This window comes from Perca fluviatilis, chromosome 11 (assembly GCF_010015445.1).
Source record: "Perca fluviatilis chromosome 11, GENO_Pfluv_1.0, whole genome shotgun sequence".
NCBI lineage: Eukaryota > Metazoa > Chordata > Actinopteri > Perciformes > Percidae > Perca > Perca fluviatilis.
The window spans coordinates 32,423,060-32,442,307 of NC_053122.1; the positions used below are offsets into that span (position 1 = coordinate 32,423,060).

The following is a 19,248-nucleotide window of genomic DNA, read 5'->3' on the forward strand; positions in this document are numbered from 1 at the left end:
GTTAACATCTTAACAACAACCCAGTGATGTTCAACAATATCAGAATCTATTTTCTGTGCAAATAAGTAATCACAGATATCCAAAACATGAAATTAAATAAAGAACAAGATACATTGTATTGCACTTTCTAATGACACCATAATCTATTTTTTCCTTTGAATAATATTTCATATAACTATCTCTTCCCTTTCAGTTGTGGGCTTTGTATATTTACTATCATAATTTCGATGGATAAAGGCATAATGAGTCACAAGGAATATTTGGGCATAAAAAGTGATTATATTGTAACTAATCTGATCATGTTTGCTTGTTCACACACTGGGATACAACATCTTACAGTAGATGTGCCTGACAGCAGCTATCCCTAATACACACTACTGGCTCTGCTTCTGACACTAAATCACATTTTAAAAATTGTCATAATTCTCAGCACAAATCTCTCCTTTTTACAAAGCTTTCTGATCAAGTCAAGTCAGTTTCATTATGGTAGTGCCATATCATCTGGCATCATTAATTATCCCACATTTTTCATATAGAGCAGGTCTACACCACACTCTTATTAATTCTTATACTATTCAGTCAATGAGCGACCCTACCTGCCCAAACTGGAGTTATGGGCTCATATAGCTAGTGCTTGGTAACGTTACTGGCTCTTCATTGTCACTGTTAGCAGCAAACTGGACTAGTAGCTGCTACGGAGCTACAAGAAAAAGTTTGATTCATAAAAAAATTAAAAGTTAATCTGGCCACATCACTTTCTAGAGCTCTCCTTTTGAAATTGTTGCCTTTTCAGTGCCGTTTTGCGCTTTCTATTATCCATTTAAAACAGCTTGTTTTTGCTGGTGGTGGCATCCTCCAACAAGCCCCAGTGACTGCAGTGTACGCGCCATAGGACGGTTTGTTAGTTTTTTTTGGCAAGGTGTCGCCGTTGGAGGACTCAAAACATAAATACGTCATCATTAACCAGGCTGCACTCTGCGAGTGGGCTGCATGAATGTAGAGAACGGTGGAAGAAGAAGTTTTTTTTTTTACTCAGTAACAGATGGGATAATAATGTAGTCTGTAATGTAGCGAAATACAATACTGTACTTCACTCAAAACGTAATCAAGTATATGTTAAATTACCGATTATAAAAACTACTCAATACAGTAACGTGAGTAAATGTATTTCGTTACTTTCCACCTCTGGTCATTGTTATACATTTGCTGGGATGACACATGTTTTACACTGGTTTGAAAGCATAACACACTGCCTAATTTTACATTTGAGTGATGCAAGTGCACATGCACCTCACACGGATTTGGCCCGCAGGCCTTGAGTTTGACACATGTGCTTTAAGGTATCGAATGTTGAAACTTCTCTCCGGTCAAGAAATGCAGGCATTTGATGCTTTTTGTACCCAGATCTAGAAAAAAATTATATTTGTATGTTTTTTCTTGCAGCCAACCACCACAAGCATTCTTTGATTTATTGCGGCATGTGATTGGCCCGCTGCTGCAGGGTTTGTGTGGCTCACAGCTGGATGCTTCCATTCAGATGATGTGGAAAAAAATTTATCAAGGAAAGTCTATTGGTATCTGTATCACTTTAAGGGAAGTAGTATTGTAATTGTTTGTATTGATTTCCAGTCCTATCAAATATACTGTATACCATTTTCTAACTAAAATAACACATCAGGTTATTTATTTGCAAATAAATAAACATAAAAAAGATACAAAACTGAAGTAAACAAGCAGAGGAGACAATGGAATCCCCAGTTGTCTATTTTAGGTCCTCCCACACTTACTAAATGTTGAATCACAAAGAGAAAAACTTGTCGGAGTCAATATAAGTGGGGTTTTCCAATTTCAAGGGTTAACAGGGGACCGTAAGGTTAGTGTGATAAGGGGACAGGATACACACACAGACAGGGTAAAACCTTCTATACCAGACTGATCTCATTAATTGGTGTATGTATGACTGTGGGATTAGTTTTGTGACTTTAATTCCAAGCAAAACTTCTCAAGTATCAAACAAAAAACACTAACTCAAGCAAAGAAATTGTCACCTCAAAGGTAAAACTTAAAACTTGCAAACAAAACATTTGTGTAGTTGTAAACTATTGGTCTTTTATTTGTTTGATATTAAGTCCTTTTGTTTACAGTTCCCTCTGCTTCTTTCTCAATGATCAGTCTTTTGCTCTCTCCATCACGTCTGCAGTCATGCTCCCAGCTTTCTCCTTTGCGCTCCCTGAGTTTTTGCTTGCGATTCTGACACAAATATCTCGCGTCGGCGGGTCTTACAGGGGTGCGTCCCCATTGGCTAATGAGTGTTAAGGGAAAGTTCAGGGAAAGTTTGAGTGACAGCTCAGCCTCAGTGCAGGTAAACTAACGTTAGAGACTCAGAGTCTGGTCTGGAGGACACACAAGCCACTCCACAGCGGATTACTACAAGATTAATAAAGTGTAAGTATTGATCATATATATATTAGCTGTGATCTACGTTGCAAGCATGGTTACTAGACATTTGTTGTTTCGTTGTGTTAAGTTACTAGCTAGCTAGCTAGTAAAGCTTTTTTAAGTTAGCATTTAACGTTAGCTATACTGCTAACATTATCTAAAACTTGTAGCCACTGGCTACCTTACTGAGCTAATTTACCATGGGAATCATGTATTCTTCGTGAGGCCTTACTCAATGGAGCTGTATTAATTATCGTCTTCTCTCTATAGAGATCTGCAGGACCCGAGCAGAGCTACGATGCTCTCCCAGGTAACCTTAGGTTAGTAACGTAGCTATATTATGGTCTATTAGGAAAAATTATCCAGCTAACTACTAATTGTTGTGGTTGATTGGCCTGATAATACACAATGCTAGGGTATTGGTTAAGTTGTACAATGTAGAAGCTGTGAATGTAATATATTATAGAGTTCGACACATACATTAGATAATGTTCCATCTGTACACACTGCTTCTTCTTTCTTTGCACTACCTTAAGATGGCAGATAACGGACGTATTTTTTAGCGCTGTAAATGTCAACAATATTTAGAATGAATGCATAGTGTTACTACTGTCCAAACTATGTACTTTAACTAACACACCAGGCCCTTGACAAATACTTTGCTCCTTATGGTTTGATGTGATGTGCATGTGTCCTGGTGGCTGGCCATATCTTACTTTACACATGTAGTCAACGTGGAGGTAGGGATCTAGAAAGTGTGATCAATAATATTCCAGAAATAAGTGTTCCAGTAGTGTTCAGGAAAGCTAGAAAAATGTTTCTAGAATATGTGAAATATATACATAACCCAATTACTCAGTATGTTTGTGTATTGTTGGTGATGAAAAACTGACCCTGACCTGTGATGTACTGCAAATAATGACTGAGTTCCAGCTTCTTCTACCACCGGGGCCCCAGCAAAATATGTTCAAATATCCATTATGTGTGTGAAGTTTTATATTGGACTAAAAATAAAGCATTACAATAGTCTCAACCTTATTTCCTGTTTTATATAATGAACCAAACAGACAAGGGTGAATGTAAAAAAAAAATTTAATATATTATGTGCATTTTAAAATATAATTACAGTAAGACAATGTAAACAAAAATTAAATTACAGGACAGTATACTGTTGTTACAGACTGAAACTGTGTCGCAGTGTTTAAGGGTACTGCACCCCGGAACCTTTATTATTTAACCCAGGTTCCCCCCCAGGGAGGTTAAGAGGGTTACCCCGCCCTGTTGACATGTGCTTCCCCTGTGTGTTGCTACCTGTGTATGTGGGCTGCTCAGACGCTAAGTAAAAAGTCCGTTAACAGTTCAAAGTGTGCGTGCATTATTAACCGTCCAAGGTTATAACAACTGTAGTAGGATATATTGACATACAATGGACTAAGAAACTACAAGTACACCAATGAAAACTTAAGAAAAAGGTTATTGTAAGTGTTAATTGAGTATCTAAGCAAAATATGATCAATACATACGCTATTGGTCTACACCCTGGCTGTTTGAAGCCTTCGCACACAGTGTTTCCTCCACAGAGAGACCGAAGGCTCCTCTCCCTCTGCTGCTCCCACGTCCTCCTGGTTGGTCTGCCTGCTGCCTGATGTGAGCTGTGATAGAAAATTATAACAAAGTTTCTTACACAAATCAAATGGTAACAAAGTTCTTACTGATAACTGAGGCTTCCAATGTTGTGTGATTTACAATTAAAATTACTTGCTTTTCAGTAGCCATTAGCAAATGTGTAGGCTTTAAAAACACTATGAACATTTTCCTTATGCTGACCTGCTTGCAAATGCAACAGAAGACATGTAATTAGAGTTAGAATAGCCAGTCTTTGTCATAACTAGGAAAGTACAGATTGCCACAAAACTATAAAGATGAACCAGTTACACTGCATTTGTACTGTACAGTATGTGTCGACCTCTAGATATAATACATTATATTCACAGCTTCCACATTGTACAACTTAACCAATACCCTAGCATTGTGTATTATCAGGCCAATCAACCACAACAATTAGTAGTTAGCTGGATAATTTTTCCTAATAGACCATAATATAGCTACGTTACTAACCTAAGGTTACCTGGGAGAGCATCGTAGCTCTGCTCGGGTCCTGCAGGTCTCTACAGAGAGAAGACGATAATTAATACAGCTCCATTGAGTAAGGCCTCACGAAGAATACATGAGTCCCATGGTAAATTAGCTCAGTAAGGTAGCCAGTGGCTACAAGTTTTAGATAACGTTAGCAGTATAGCTAACGTTAAATGCTAACTTAAAAAAGCTTTACTAGCTAGCTAGCTAGTAACTTAACACAACGAAACAACAAATGTCTAGTAACCATGCTTGTAACGTAGATCACAGATAATATATATATGATCAATACTTACACTTTATTAATCTTATAGTAATCCCCTGTGGAGTGGCTTGTGTGTCCTCCAGACCAGACTCTGAGTCTCTAACGTTAGTTTACCTGCACTGAGGCTGAGCTGTCACTCAAACTTTCCCTGAACTTTCCCTTAACACTCATTAGCCAATGGGGACGCACCCCTGTAAGACCCGCCGACGCGAGATATTTGTGTCAGAATCGCAAGCAAAAACTCAGGGAGCGCAAAGGAGAAAGCTGACTGCAAACGTGATGGAGAGAGCAAAAGACTGATCACTGAGAAAGAAGCAGAGGGAACTGTAAACAAAAAGACATAATATAAAACAAATAAAAGACCAATAGTTTAAAACTACACAAATGTTTTGTTTGCAAGTTTTAAGTTTTACCTTTGAGGTGACAATTTTTTTGCTTGAGTTAGTGTTTTTTGTTTGATACTTGAGAAGTTTTGCTTGGAATTAAAGTCACAAAACTAATCCCATATATGATATGCCAATTTGTATTCCATTTTTGCGTGTTATCAAGACGCATAATCGCATTTTTGCGTGTATATCAACGCAAATCAGCCGCCACCTACACTGCGAGTCAATTTCCGCCGTAGCGAGTACTATAAAGGAACGGGGGATTGAGTAAGGAGGTAGGTTGGGGTGGCGGATGGGTAAAACGCATGTGGCAATTTTTCAGCCGTTTCAGCTGTTTTTTTTTTGTTTTTTTTTAATAAGCCTTACCCAATGTTTCTTTCCTAAACCCAACCATTTATTGTTTTCCTAAGCGTATTTTTGTCGTTATTTTCCATGTTTTTGTCACTGTTTTGTTACTAAAGCCTTTCCCTGTGTTCTTTTCCTATTTATTTTTTAACAGGCGTGTGACGTTGTTCTCGCAATAGTACATCGCGTTCTCGCGATAACACGCAACGTGGCAAGGCCACGTGGTGGGTATGTTTACATCAGCTGTATACACGTGGATAGCTGAAAATGCGTACAATAACACGCTTTATGAAAGTGGCGTGTATATTTACGCAAAGTCATGATGCCATGTTGTCTATTACTTATAATATATAGGTAGCCTGCTGAACTCAGACCCACACAAGACACAATAACTTCTTCAGGGTTCGTTTATTATAATTTTATTATTATATATATTATTATAATATTGGCAGTACTTTCAATTTGACAAAAGGCCAAAACCAAAAAATAATGAAAACAAAATTATCCAAAACATATGTCAGTGGGCTTAGCACACTGACATAGAAAACAGCAATAAAACAATATAAAAATACCTTCACAATAAACTCCAGTTGATTCTTAAATGTACAGTTTGATTTAGAAAACAATTACATTTCACAGAATACAGACTCTGAAAAACGGGCTTCACCAGGGAGACACTTGTCACTCTGATGTCTAAATACAATAAAAAAACACATGTTGTACTTTACCAATAACCATATAAAATAGCATAGGTGAGGCTTTATGCATGCTAACAATACCTTGCTAACACATGGAAACACTGGCGTCGGCCGCTACACATGAAATCGACATCCATCCAAAGTAGGGTTGGGTACCGAAACTCGGTGCCAATAGGGAACCGGTGCCGACGTAAACGGTAGTAACGAGACCGAATAAGAACGAAAGTTTCGGTGCCTCATTTCGGTGCTTGACTTTACACTACACCTGACAGCATGTAACGTTAGCCTACCTTTAGCTAGCTGCAGCTGGATTAAACACCGGTAAAATGCTGACAGCTAACGTTAAACAGTGTAAAGTGTGACTGTATTTCACTGTGGAGGACTTCAACAGCGGGATGTAACAGTCTTCAATGCAGCGCAGCAGCAGCTGCCGTTGTCGCAATTCATAGATATACAGTATGTTTATATGGTCGGAATTAAACAACACAGACGGTGCTTTCACTTGCAGCTGCCGTCGTCGGAATTAAACAACACAGACGGTGCGTTCACTTGCAGCTGCCATTGTCGGAATTAAACAACACAGACGGTGCATTCACTTAAAACATCGTTTAGTAGCAATGCAGCCGGTGGTTATTTAAAGTTATTGTTATAGTTATTACCTTATTATTATTAAATCTTTAATTTTGACCATGGCCTTAGCAATAAACAAGTCACTGACTGTTGTTTACTACCCTTATTTTTTTTCTTCTTCTTTTTTTTTAACTTTATTGAAAAGTACCGGTTCAGGCACCGTTTAGGCACCGGCACCGTTTTTAAAAGTATCGATTTAGCACCGGAATCGAAAAAAAAAAAAACGATACCCAACCCTAATCCAAAGTCAATCTCATCTATAACATATCATCCAGTTAAAAGATTAACACAGATATCATTTTAACCTTTTGTACATACATGTTTTTAAACAGATATGCAATATTTATGTTGAGTTTTAACTCGGGTTGCTTTTATTACTATAAAAAAACACCAATGAGTAATACTATGCCAGTTCTTCAGTTCTTCTAGGATTTACAAAACTCCTATACCACTCTGTTGCAACACCCTGATACTGATATTTTTACATTCCCTGTTCCTTAGGAAGATTAGCTTAGGAAGATATATTTTAATAACACTAAAGGCACTTACACAATGACATATAAAGCAGTTAGAATAGACTTTAAAACGTTGCATGCTTCCTACAAAACTAATAGGAATTGCAGTTTCTTTCTCTCCGTGGCTTTAAGCAAACTGACTGATACAAATGACATCATGTCTTCTGATCATACATATAAATGCCCATCAGGTTATCGTGGCTTGCAAATGTTACTGTAAACACCAAAGAAGCTCTCTTTTCTGTGTGAAGTAGGAGCCTTCTGCATGTCCATGTGTTTTTAGAGTTACTAACATTGTTGAATTAACAACAAACATTTTGTCCAAGCCCCTTTTATTTCCAGTCTAGACGACAGGAACATGGGGAGGACCACCAGAGGGGAGTGCTGAGAATGGGAAAGTGATGTAGTAAGTCACTGATAATGATTCTATATGTGATGGTGAAGTGTGACAATGATGAAGCAAGGATGAGTATGATGGATATGAATATGTTGGAATTGGTATTTGTAACATTTTCTGAATCAACATTAATCTCTGGAATGTTAATAGTGTTTAAAGTGCAGATAGAGAGATTGAATTAGACAATTATTTCCAAAAAATGTGGTTTAATAAAGATGATTATGAGTTATTAAAGGCCATAGTTGTTTTGATATCTTGTACAGGCGGGTAGTAGAGTAAAGGATGTAAAGTAGATGTATCTTAAATTGATGGGAGCCATGACACAAGCCACACCCTACTGTATAGTACACACCATGCTCTATATATACTGGTTTTATTTGTGTTGCTCAAATAATAGTTGAAATTGATGAAATGGGACTATTTCTTTTCTAGAAACAGTTCCAGCTGAAACTCTTTACAGTGGATTGGCCAGAGACATTTCTGAGAATATACATTACCACTTCCTCATATGGAGCATTTTGCATAATGGAGCTTGTCGTACTTCTCTGTGCAGTTTCTCTGCTGCATTCATGTGAAGCACAAGGTAAGAAACACAAGGTTTTATTCATATTCCCTGTTGTTGATTGACTTAATCTGTTTTTAAAGTCTGTTTTTTAACTGTAGCACTTTTCAGCAATAGAAGTTGGAGCTCATTTTTGAATAATATAACATTCATTCCCCATCCAACACCTGACAATGGAAGGAATGGGGTAGCATTCAGTCATACAATGCCCAAATAACCATATATTGTGTGATTTTGATTGTATGGTGTGTCTACTGTTTTACAGAGCCCAGTGCTGTGACTCCTGTGTTTGTGAAGAAGGGAGAGGATGTGCTTCTGAATGTCACAATAGCTGATGATCCTAAAGAAGATGTTGTTTTCTAGAGATTCAATAAAACAGTTATTTTAGTATGATTTTTATAGAAACAATAGTCTCTAATGATTACTCTGGAAGGATTGAGTTGCTTGAGAAATACTCTGTGAAATTGAGGAATCTACAAGAGGCAGACAGTGGAGTTTATACTGCAGTAGTGTCTGGGGCAAGATGAGTTTGTAAACATTTCACTTAAAAAAAAAAAATTTAAACGGTTTCAAAACAGTATCCTGACTAAACTTGATATAAACCAGACTGTAATTCACTCAGCATCCTCTGATCTCAACTATTAGTCAAAATAATTCATACATTTTAAAAAGTGACAAAAGCATAGAAAAAAGGAAAAAGCAACAAAAAAAGTTCATTTTCAATTTGACCCGGAACGACAACAGGTTCATGGTCGACGGGAAGACAACACAGGGGTTGAAGGAACATAAAATGACGATAATATAAAAAATAAAAAAATAAAATGTGTTACTGTGTTTGGCATAGAATGGGCCATCTGCCATTGATTGTGAGTGTTTGAATTAGCACAACTACAACTACTGTGCAAGTGCACAAAGATATCTTAACTGATATGTTACGTCCAGTCCTGCTGCCCTGCAGAGTCACAGTGTGGATCTGTTGAGTGAGTTTTGTAATATTGTGTTCCAGGTCCAGAGAGTGTCTCTGCTGGTCTCTCTGTGTGCCTGCTGAAGACAGCCGTGTTGTCCGTCGGTCTGATCAACACGTGAATCCAAACAATGTAAGATTTAAAAAAGACAAATCTGGGAAAGATTTATTTAAACTCATTTGTAAAGCTTAAATTATACTTTAAATGCAGTTTTGAAAATATAACTTCATGTAAATATTGTTTCTTTCCAAGAAAACTCCACAGGGCACCTTTTACACAAATGCTGATGATTCTAAATAATCCATTGATTATACCGAATAATCACTGTGCTCACTTTGTAAGAAAAAATATTGGACAGAGATCCATCCATCCATCCATCTTCGTCCGCTTATCCGGAGTCGGGTCGCGGGGGGAGCAGCTCCAGCAGGGGACCCCAAACTTCCCTTTCCCGAGCAACATTAACCTGCTCCGACTGGGGGATCCCGAGGCGTTCCCAGGCCAGGTTGGAGATATAATCCCTCCACCTAGTCCTGGGTCTTCCCCGAGGCCTCCTCCCAGCTGGACGTGCCTGGAACACCTCCCTAGGGAGGCGCCCAGGGGGCATCCTCACCAGATGCCCGAACCACCTCAACTGGCTCCTTTCGACGCAAAGGAGCAGCGGCTCTACTCCGAGCTCCTCACGGATGACTGAGCTTCTCACCCTATCTCTAAGGGAGACGCCAGCCACCCTCCTGAGGAAACCCATTTCGGCCGCTTGCACCCTGGATCTCGTTCTTTCGTTCAATTCAATTCAATTCAATTTTATTTATAGTATCAAATCATAACATAAGTTATCTCGAGACACTTTACAGATAGAGTAGGTCTAGACCACACTCTATAATTTACAAAGCCCCAACAATTCCAACAATTCCAGTAATTCCCTCAAGAGCAAGCAGTGCGACAGTGGCGAGGAAAAACTCCCTCTTGGGGATGAAACCTCGGACAGAAACCCAGGCTCTTGGTGGGCGGGCGACTACGAGCGGGCCAGGGGTGTGTGATGAACAGTGGCGATAGTAGTCACATTAATAATGGAACAGTGACTGGATGTAGTGGGAGGCTGCAGGGTTCAGCAGGACGCAGCATGACATTGCAGGGCATCGCTGAGCTCAGCAGGGAGTGCAGCAGGACCACGGCGACAGCTGCAACCAGGATCTTGGTGCCAACGTTCTCCAAGGAAATACGCTGGGGAAAGAACATAAGGACTCGGGGAGTAAACTCCCCAGAAGCTAGAATTAGTAACAAGCATTTCTGGGGTTGGCTGCACACAAATAGTAATAGTAATAGTAATATAGTAACAGTAATAGAAGGAGAGAGAGAGAGCAGCTCAGTGTGTCAAAGGAAGGAAGTCCCCCGGCAGTCTAGAACTATAACAGCGTAACTATAACAGGTAACTAAGAGAGACAGGTCATAAGGAGAGGTAGCTTTTCGGGCTTAGAACTCTCCCCCGGCGGACTGGGCTTGGCGCTGGCCTGCCTCCTTCTACTTTGTTATGTATTATTAATCTAACAATTATGAAGAGAAGCAGTTGGGCCAGTTAGGTGAACACTGCAACTCCTCACCCCCTAACTATAAGCTTTATCAAATAGGAGAGTTTTAAGTTCATTCTTGAATGAGGTGACAGTTTCTGCCCCCGAACCCGGATCGAGCTGGTTCCATAGGAGAGGAGCCTGATAACTGAAGGCTCTAGCTCCCATTCTACTTTTAGAGACTCTAGGTACCACCAGTAACTCTGCATTCTGGGAGCGTAGTGCTCTAGTGGGACAATAGGGTATTAGGAGCTCTTCTAGATATGATGGTGCTAGACCATTTAGAGCTTTGTAGGTCAAGAGAAGGACTTTAAACTCAATCCTGGATTCAACAGGAAGCCAATGCAGAGAAGCTAATACAGGAGAAATATGATCTCTTTTCTTAGTTCTTGTGAGAACACGCGCTGCAGCATTCTGGATCAGCTGGAGAGTCTTAAGAGACTTATTTGAGCAACCTGACAGGAAGGAATTACAATAGTCCAGCCTGGAAGTAACAAATGCATGGACTAGTTTTTCAGCGTCGTTTTGAGACAGGATATTCCTAATTTTGGCAATGCTACGAAGATGAAAAAAGGCTGTTCTTGAGGTTTGTTTTAGATTGGCATTAAAGGATATATCCAAAATACTTTAAGAGCATGATATCTACTTAACAAAAAAACTACATTTATATGTATATGATCAAGAGCAACGATACAACAACTAGCCTTGATGTAACCCTGAATGTTATTAACAATGTTCTAACCATATATATGTGTATGTTTATATGTACAGGATGTTATTATATTTGTTCATCTTTGGGTGAATGCAGTATCCGAGATTCATTAAAACTATACTCATCTTATACTTTGTGGTGATTTTGTGAATTCATGGAAGGATCCTGGCCTGATCCCACCCCCCACTTGTATATTGTGAGTTTTTCAGCAAGGAATCCATCAGTGCTACTGAATTGCTATAGGAAACACACTGACTGTAAAACAAAATATTAATATTTAATGACACAATAAAAAAATTTTATGAACTGAACTTGAAGGAATACTTCACTGAAATTCCATCTTTTGAGTATTATGTAGCATCAAAGGCTTCCTTTGTTACTTTTGGTTGGTTTTCTGATAATTGTGGCAGTTTCCTAGTGCAGAGTGGTTATTTACGGTGGCCGGGAAGTGCAATGCAACATTACAAAGAATGAAACACTTTTACATTTTGGAAAACAAATTTACATTTTGGAAAACAAATTTACATTTTGGAAAACAAAATAACATTTTGGAAAACAAATTTACATTTTGGAAAACAAAATAACATTTTAGAAAACAAATTTACATTTTGGAAAACAAAATAACATTTTAGAAAACAAATTTACATTTTAGAAAACAAATTTACATTTTGGAAAACAAACATTTAAACTTTGGAAAACAAAATAACATTTTAGAAAACAAATTTACATTTTGGAAAACAAAATCACATTTTAGAAAAAAAAAACAAATTTACATTTTTGGAAAACAAAATAACATTTTCGAAAACAAATTTACATTTTAGAAAACAAATTTACATTTTGGAAAACAAAATAACATTTTCGAAAACAAATTTACATTTCGAAAACAAATTTACATTTTAGAAAACAAATTAACAAGATGCAAAACACTTTTACCAGGCCCCAAACAAATTTACAAATGACAGATTCTTCCGACGGAAAGGGAATGTACCACATACCGGAAGTGATGAGATGTTGTTGGTGAGCGCAGTCAATTTGTGTTGTTGTGAGTGAGTATATGGCGTGAATGAAGTTTATGGTGACTTTACGTGTGGTCGGTGTTTGGAGTTTTCATATGACGCGAACCTGACGGAAACACAGGAACGATCGACAGCCGCGGCCGGATCGAAGCTACAGCGGAGGGGGCAGCTGAGTCCGTCTGCAGCTGCAGGACCTGGAGCTCACTGCCCATTCCTGGGAGCCAAAACCGACACCACGCAGCTGGGAGACCCGCGTATTGCTGGGCCCGCTGGAGGAAAGGGAAGCCCGGGAGAATCAGATCCAGGACTGAACGGAGCGGACTGTCACAGCCTGCTGAAGTTTAAATCACAGGTTTCCTAAAGGGAGTCTGGCGGGACTCGGACTGTGGAGCACGCTAAACACCGTACTTAAAGTCTAAATAAATACATGCAGAAATAAATGAATCATTAGTGGGGAGCGGCAGCACATTTCAGTCTGTTTAAACTTCACTTTGAAGCAGAACCTCTTAGTTCAGAAGGGTGAAGTTTCCGTTGGTACTCATATCTGTGAACTGATTATAATAAATATTCTTTGTATTAACACATTAATTAGTCTCTTTGTCTTTTGTTTAAAAAAAACTAGAACATCGCATGAGATTTTGACGATTTATAGTGATTTTATTCGCTAGACCTTTGCCTACATTGACGCTGATGCATTAAGGACGGCCCATAGACAGTATATAAGGCAGTGCCTCCCTGTTCCAAGATGGCGGCTCTATTGACGATTCGATCCATAACTGCCGTAGTCAAGGCGACATGTATACAACACCTCATCACTTCCGGTATGTGGTACATTCCCTTCCCGTGAAGAATCTGTCATTTGTAAATTTTCGTGACTGGTAAAAGTGTTTTGCATCTTGTTAATTTGTTTTCGAAAATGTAAATTTGTTTTCGAAAATGTTATTTTGTTTTCCAAAATGTAAATTTGTTTTCTAAAATGTAAATTTGTTTTCGAAAATGTTATTTTGTTTTCCAAAATGTAAATTTGTTTTCTAAAATGTTATTTTGTTTTCCAAAATGTAAATTTGTTTTCTAAAATGTTATTTTGTTTTCCAACATGTAAATTTGTTTTCTAAAATGTTATTTTGTTTTCCAAAATGTAAATTTGTTTTCCAAAATGTTATTTTGTTTTCCAAAATGTAAAAGTGTTTCATTCTTTGTAATGTTGCATTGCACTTCCCGGCCACCGTAGTTATTGTGTAAAGAGGCCTGTGCAGGTTCTCCTTTCTTCAGCAAACAATGTCTGTATTCAGAGAGAACATACAAGTAGTTTACCAGTTTACCAGAGGTCTGTTTAGTTTTTCACACTGAGTCATCGGAGACGCAAGAGGTGTTAATCATAGAGCTATGAGAGAGGAAGTGGTTATTGTTGCAGTGCAATGAGCCACCAAGAAGACACACAGTATAAACTACAGTAGTTTGTAGTTTTTATGCAGTGGACTCAATTTTGATGTATTTTACTTCTTTTGTTCCTCATCTTTTTGTCCTTTCAAATGACATGGAGAAAATTATATTGAAGCTAACTCTCGGGGGAAACTATTTCCTCCTAAGTTGATTAAAAAGACATAAATATACTGCTACCATTTATTTAAATTACCCAAAGGAGACTGCATTACTCTTGTTTAGCATATTTTCCATGACTTCAATGTTCAAATCTGCTTCCATGGATGGATTGAATTTAATACCTTCAGTCTTTCTCAATAGATCTCAAGCCTTATAGCAGAGCTTAGAGAGGAACGTCTAATAGAGAAGTTCATGAACATGGTAACATTCTGACAGTGTTTGTGGTTTTGATAGGAAAACTGTGACAAAGGTTTAACCCTGTAGTGTGTCTGTTAGAGCAAAACACAACCCCCACACCGTTGTGTCGTGCAGTCAGGCAGGACAACTGGACTGGACTCTGGCATGTCTATCTTTGTGATACTGGGACTGCTGGTCTGCATAGAGGCACAAGGTAGGATCAGAACACTGTCTAATAACATTTGATTAACAGATACAGCAATGATACGGCAGGCTTCTTTATGAACTGAGGACCATAAGGTTGCTTCAGATTTCATCTTATGATTACTGATACACACGTCAGGAGAGTGATTGAATTAGCTTTCCTTTGTTTGTATAACCAAACAAATTAACTAAATGGTCACATATCTAAGTAGAGGGACTGATTTCTAAGAATTAAAGGAAAAGTGGTTTTATTCAAATAAATATTTTGCTGGTTCTTTGTGTAGATAAAAAATAAAAATAAAAATCAGTTACCAGTTTAAGATTTAAAACATTTAAAGGTTAGGGATTGGGTTAAGTTTCCTCTCTATCCTGGGCCAGCTGTGTCAAAAGTTAATATTATTAGTGGTCATAGTTGTAGTCATTTGGAATAAAATGGTGAAGCATTTGTTTTATTACACGTATGTTCACAACATGTATTTTTGATGATAATGATGATCCAATACAGTATGTCATACATGAAGTATATAAATGGAGTAACAGTCAGTATTGACTGAATGACTTTATAATATGTGGTATTTTGATTGTGTGTCTACTGTTTTAGAGTCAAGAGACATATCTGATACAAGGCATTTTTAGAGACATTTGCTAACGCTGAAGTTAATTAATAATTTTGAACTAATGATCCAATATGTCAGAAATATAGTAGTAACCCAGTAACATTTAGTATTGACCAAACAACAATATACTGTGTGTGATTTTGATTGTGTGTCTACTGTTTTACAGAGTCCAGTGCTGAGACTCCTGTGTTTGTGAAGAAGGGAGAGGATGTGCTTCTGAATGTCACAATGGCTGATGATCCTGAAGATGATACTGTTGCCTGGAAATTCAATAAAACAGTTAATTTAGTACGATTTTTACCTGGTATAGGACCAAAAGTCTCTGATGATTACTCTGAAAGGATTGAGTTGCTTGAGAACTACTGTGTGAAATTGAAGAATCTACAAGAGGCAGACAGTGGAGTTTATACTGCATTAGTGTTTGGGGATAAAGAAAAACAAATAACTGGATACAAGGTCACAGTTCAAGGTGAGTTTATTAACAATCAGACACTGATGGAGAGTTTTTGCTGCCATGTTTCTAAAACCTCTCCACCTGCCTCTCCCCCCTCAGATCCAGTGTCTCCAGTTAAACTGTCAGTGGACTCTGTGTCTAACAGCTCAGACTGGTGTAACCTGACAGTGAGCTGCAGAGCACAGGACTCTCACATTAACAGCACCTTTAGATGTGAGACCCACACCTGCAGTCAGGAGGGAGGAGAGAGACCACAGGTCACACCCTCTGCTGCTGCTCTCCATGTCTACCTGTCCAATGGCTCCATCATCTGTACCCATAGCAACCATGTCAGCTGGAAAAAGGACACAATTAAAAATGTCTGCTCCCGACTTGCTGGTAAGACTGAAAGACTAAACCACAAACAGCTGATAATAGCCTAATGAACAGTTTGAACAAATTGAAAAACACATATTTTTCAACAAAAACCTATATATAAGTTCTGAACATGACTAAATCACCTTGCAGGGTGAAATAGAAACGCAACAAATGTACAGAAATGTTATGTAACCCTTGTGTTGTCCTCGGGTCAAATTTGACCCATTTTCAAAGTTTGTTATATGAGAAATATGGGTTTCTTTGAACCAAAATGTCCAAAACTAACACGGATATATAGGTATACAACGTATATCTATATATCCATATATAATGTTCTTTGCAGGTAAAATTAATGATTACGTTCATTGAATTTTGGGTGTTTTATTTCATTTATAGCATTTAAATTTTTTTTTTAAATAGTTTCAAAACAGTATCCTGACTAAACTTTTACATAAACCAGACTGTGATCCACTCAGCATCCTCTGATCTCAACTATTAGTCAAAATAATTCATAATTTCTTTTGTTTTATTAAAAAAGTGACAAAAACATTTTAAAAAGTGATAAAAAAGAGTTAATTTTCAATTTTACCCGGAACGACAACAGGTTCATGGTTGACAGGAAGACAACACAAGGGTTGAAGGAACATTAAATGGCGATAATATAAAACAAATGTGTTACTGTGTTTGGCATAGAATGGGCCATCTGCCTATATATGTGTATTATTAAGCACAGAACATATGGGACGGCCCTTGATTGTGAGTGTTTGAATTAGCACAACTATATACCTGTTAAACTGAAGAACAAATAAACAGCATCAACATCATGCTGTTTAACAGTCTGTAGAACTCAACTGCACTTTACTGTGCATGTATTTTGAAATGTTGGAATTAAGTACACAAAGATATCTTAACTGATATGTTATGTCCAGTCCTGTAGCCCTGCAGAGTCACAGTGTGGATCTGTTGTGTGAGTTTTGTAATGTTGTGTTCCAGGTCCAGAGAGTGTCTCTGCTGGTGTCTCTGTGTGCCTGCTGAAGACAGCCGTGTTGTCCGTCGGTCTGATCATCATGGTGGCTGCTGTCATCACTGTTCACCTCATGGAGAAGCTCAAGAAGCACGAATAAAAACTCCAAGTTAAAGGTACACTGTGCAGCTTTTGACTACTTATAGCACTATGGAGCAGGTTTTTTTAATGAGTGAGTCCCTGTTTTGTTTGTATTGTGCATGCACAAACCCTCAGAGGGACGTTGTACATTCCTCCCACTGATGTCATGCTGTTCCACTGATTGACAGTAGGTGGCAGGAACACTCCAGGAAATGCACCAACAAAGGAGAGGAGGTAGAATGCTGCAAGCCAGAAAACGTGGATGCAAACAATGTAAGATTTAAAAATATTTGAACAAAATCTTTGGAAAATGTATTTCAACTACATTTTTAAAGATTAAATGATACTTTAAATGCAATTTCACAAGTATAACTGAATGTAAATATTGTTTATTTCCAAGAAAACTCCACAGGCACCTTTTAAGCAAATGCTGATGATACTAGATTATCCATTGATTATACCCAATAATCACTGTGCTCACTTTGTAAATAAAATGATTGTACAGAGATGAAGATACAAGAGCCTTGATGTAACCCTGAATGTTATTAACAATGTTTTAACAATATATATGTATGTTTATATGTACACACATACAGTATGTTATTATATTTGTTCATCTCTGCGTGAATACAGTTTCTGCTACATGCACCATTATCCGAGATTCATTAAATATATACTCATCTTATATTTTGTGGTGATTTTGTGAATTCATGGAAAGATCATGGCCACTGACTCCCATTTAAATACGTGAACAAAATTTGGGAAAATATGAATCCCAACACATTTGTAAAGCTTCAAGGTTTTTTACAATGCAATTTGGTGAGTACAACATCTTGTAAATATTATTTCTTTCTGAGAAAACTCTACAGGGCACCTTTATTACAAATGCTGATAATTCTTGATTATTCATTGATTATACCCAATAATCAATGTGCTCACTTTGTTAATAAAATTATTGTTTGTTTATTGTTTATTATTGTTCATTAAAAGGATCCCTATTAGCTTATGCCGTAGCAGTCAGCTACTCTTCCTGGGGTCCACACTAGACACGCAATACAAGATTACATCACATTATATCACAGACGTTCCATTAGAAAATGTGATTAGAAAAATCACATCAACATGCATTTAACTTATCCACGCCCACATACATACACATGTATGTGTACACCCACAAACATTACACAGGTACATTTCCCATAAAACATTTCCCAGAATCAAACTGACAATCACACTCAGTAATTATCTATTATATAATATTATAATATTATTATAACATACATTGGTGCTCATAAGTTTATGAACCCATGCTTAAGTTGACTAAAAAGAGGAAATAAAAAAGCATCTTTTGGAAATTGATCTTACAGTTTTTTTCGATTGCTAAACGACAGTGGGCACAACTGGAGTCACATGTGCAAAACTCTAACTACAGTCTGCACAGCAGCAGTTCATGTGGACCAAACTCTAGTTCATTTTTCATTGCTTGAACACAGTTTTCAAAACTCTACACACTTATCCCATGACTTTAACCACAACGTGCAAAACACTGTAGATTTACAGCACTTTGTTCCAAATACTAACACAGTGCTGTCAAAACTTGTAAACCACAACACACAATCAAAACAACAGATTTCAGTCTGGTGCCTATCAAACACTGCTGATTGCAATTTTAGTGGAAAGCCTAAGCAGGTGTCTTGTTTTAGACTAGTTAGTGAACATATATGGTATTTATACAAAGAAAGCTCAGAAAGTCTTTTTTGTATACAAACACCAAATAAGAATGAAACAATCATACACTGTACTGTTTGAGAGAAACGGGTAAAAGAGCAAAGATACCAATATGTCCAGGTAAGATGTCTGAGGTTATGTACACAGCTATAAAAAAAAGTGAAAAACACAATATCTTTACAATAGTAAAACTGCATTCTTACTGTTTTTCAGAAAGTAATGGAGGTGAAAGCAACAGAAACACCACATTCATTTCTATTTAGAGATGATGCAGACATCCAATGTGATGAAGAAAACCTGCCACATGATGCTGGAGAGAGGCAGGATTAGTCACACTATTCGTTGGTACTGTTATGTACCTTTAGTTTTTTTC

The 19,248-nt window shown here is 37.7% G+C and overlaps 1 protein-coding gene across 3 annotated transcripts; it reads left to right on the plus strand.

The window, feature by feature from the left end:
• Nucleotides 1-14,398: 14,398 nt before the first annotated feature.
• Nucleotides 14,399-18,036, plus strand: LOC120568571. Of its 3 annotated transcripts, none has more exons than XM_039816170.1 (5): nucleotides 14,399-14,624; nucleotides 15,398-15,700; nucleotides 15,785-16,063; nucleotides 17,036-17,182; nucleotides 17,283-18,036. In XM_039816170.1, the coding sequence occupies exons 1-4, from the start codon at nucleotides 14,576-14,578 to the stop codon at nucleotides 17,164-17,166; spliced, it is 762 nt and encodes a 253-aa protein (XP_039672104.1). In that variant the 5' UTR covers nucleotides 14,399-14,575; the 3' UTR covers nucleotides 17,167-17,182; nucleotides 17,283-18,036. The 3 variants fall into 3 exon arrangements, with proteins under 3 accessions (XP_039672104.1, XP_039672105.1, XP_039672103.1); XM_039816171.1 differs by having other exon boundaries at nucleotides 17,339-18,036; XM_039816169.1 differs by having other exon boundaries at nucleotides 14,401-14,624; nucleotides 17,336-18,035.
• The last annotated feature ends 1,212 nt before the right edge of the window (nucleotides 18,037-19,248 follow it).

What these genes read in the sequence shown, in the direction of transcription:
- LOC120568571 (XM_039816170.1), top strand. Translation starts at nt 14,576, where the DNA reads ATGTCTATCTTTGTGATACTGGGACTGCTGGTCTGCATAGAGGCACAA. An exon ending in GGTCTGCATAGAGGCACAAG is followed by an intron (nt 14,625 to 15,397) that starts GTAGGATCAGAA and finishes ACTGTTTTACAG; the next exon opens with AGTCCAGTGCTGAGACTCCT. An exon ending in TGTCTGCTCCCGACTTGCTG is followed by an intron (nt 16,064 to 17,035) that starts GTAAGACTGAAA and finishes GTTGTGTTCCAG; the next exon opens with GTCCAGAGAGTGTCTCTGCT.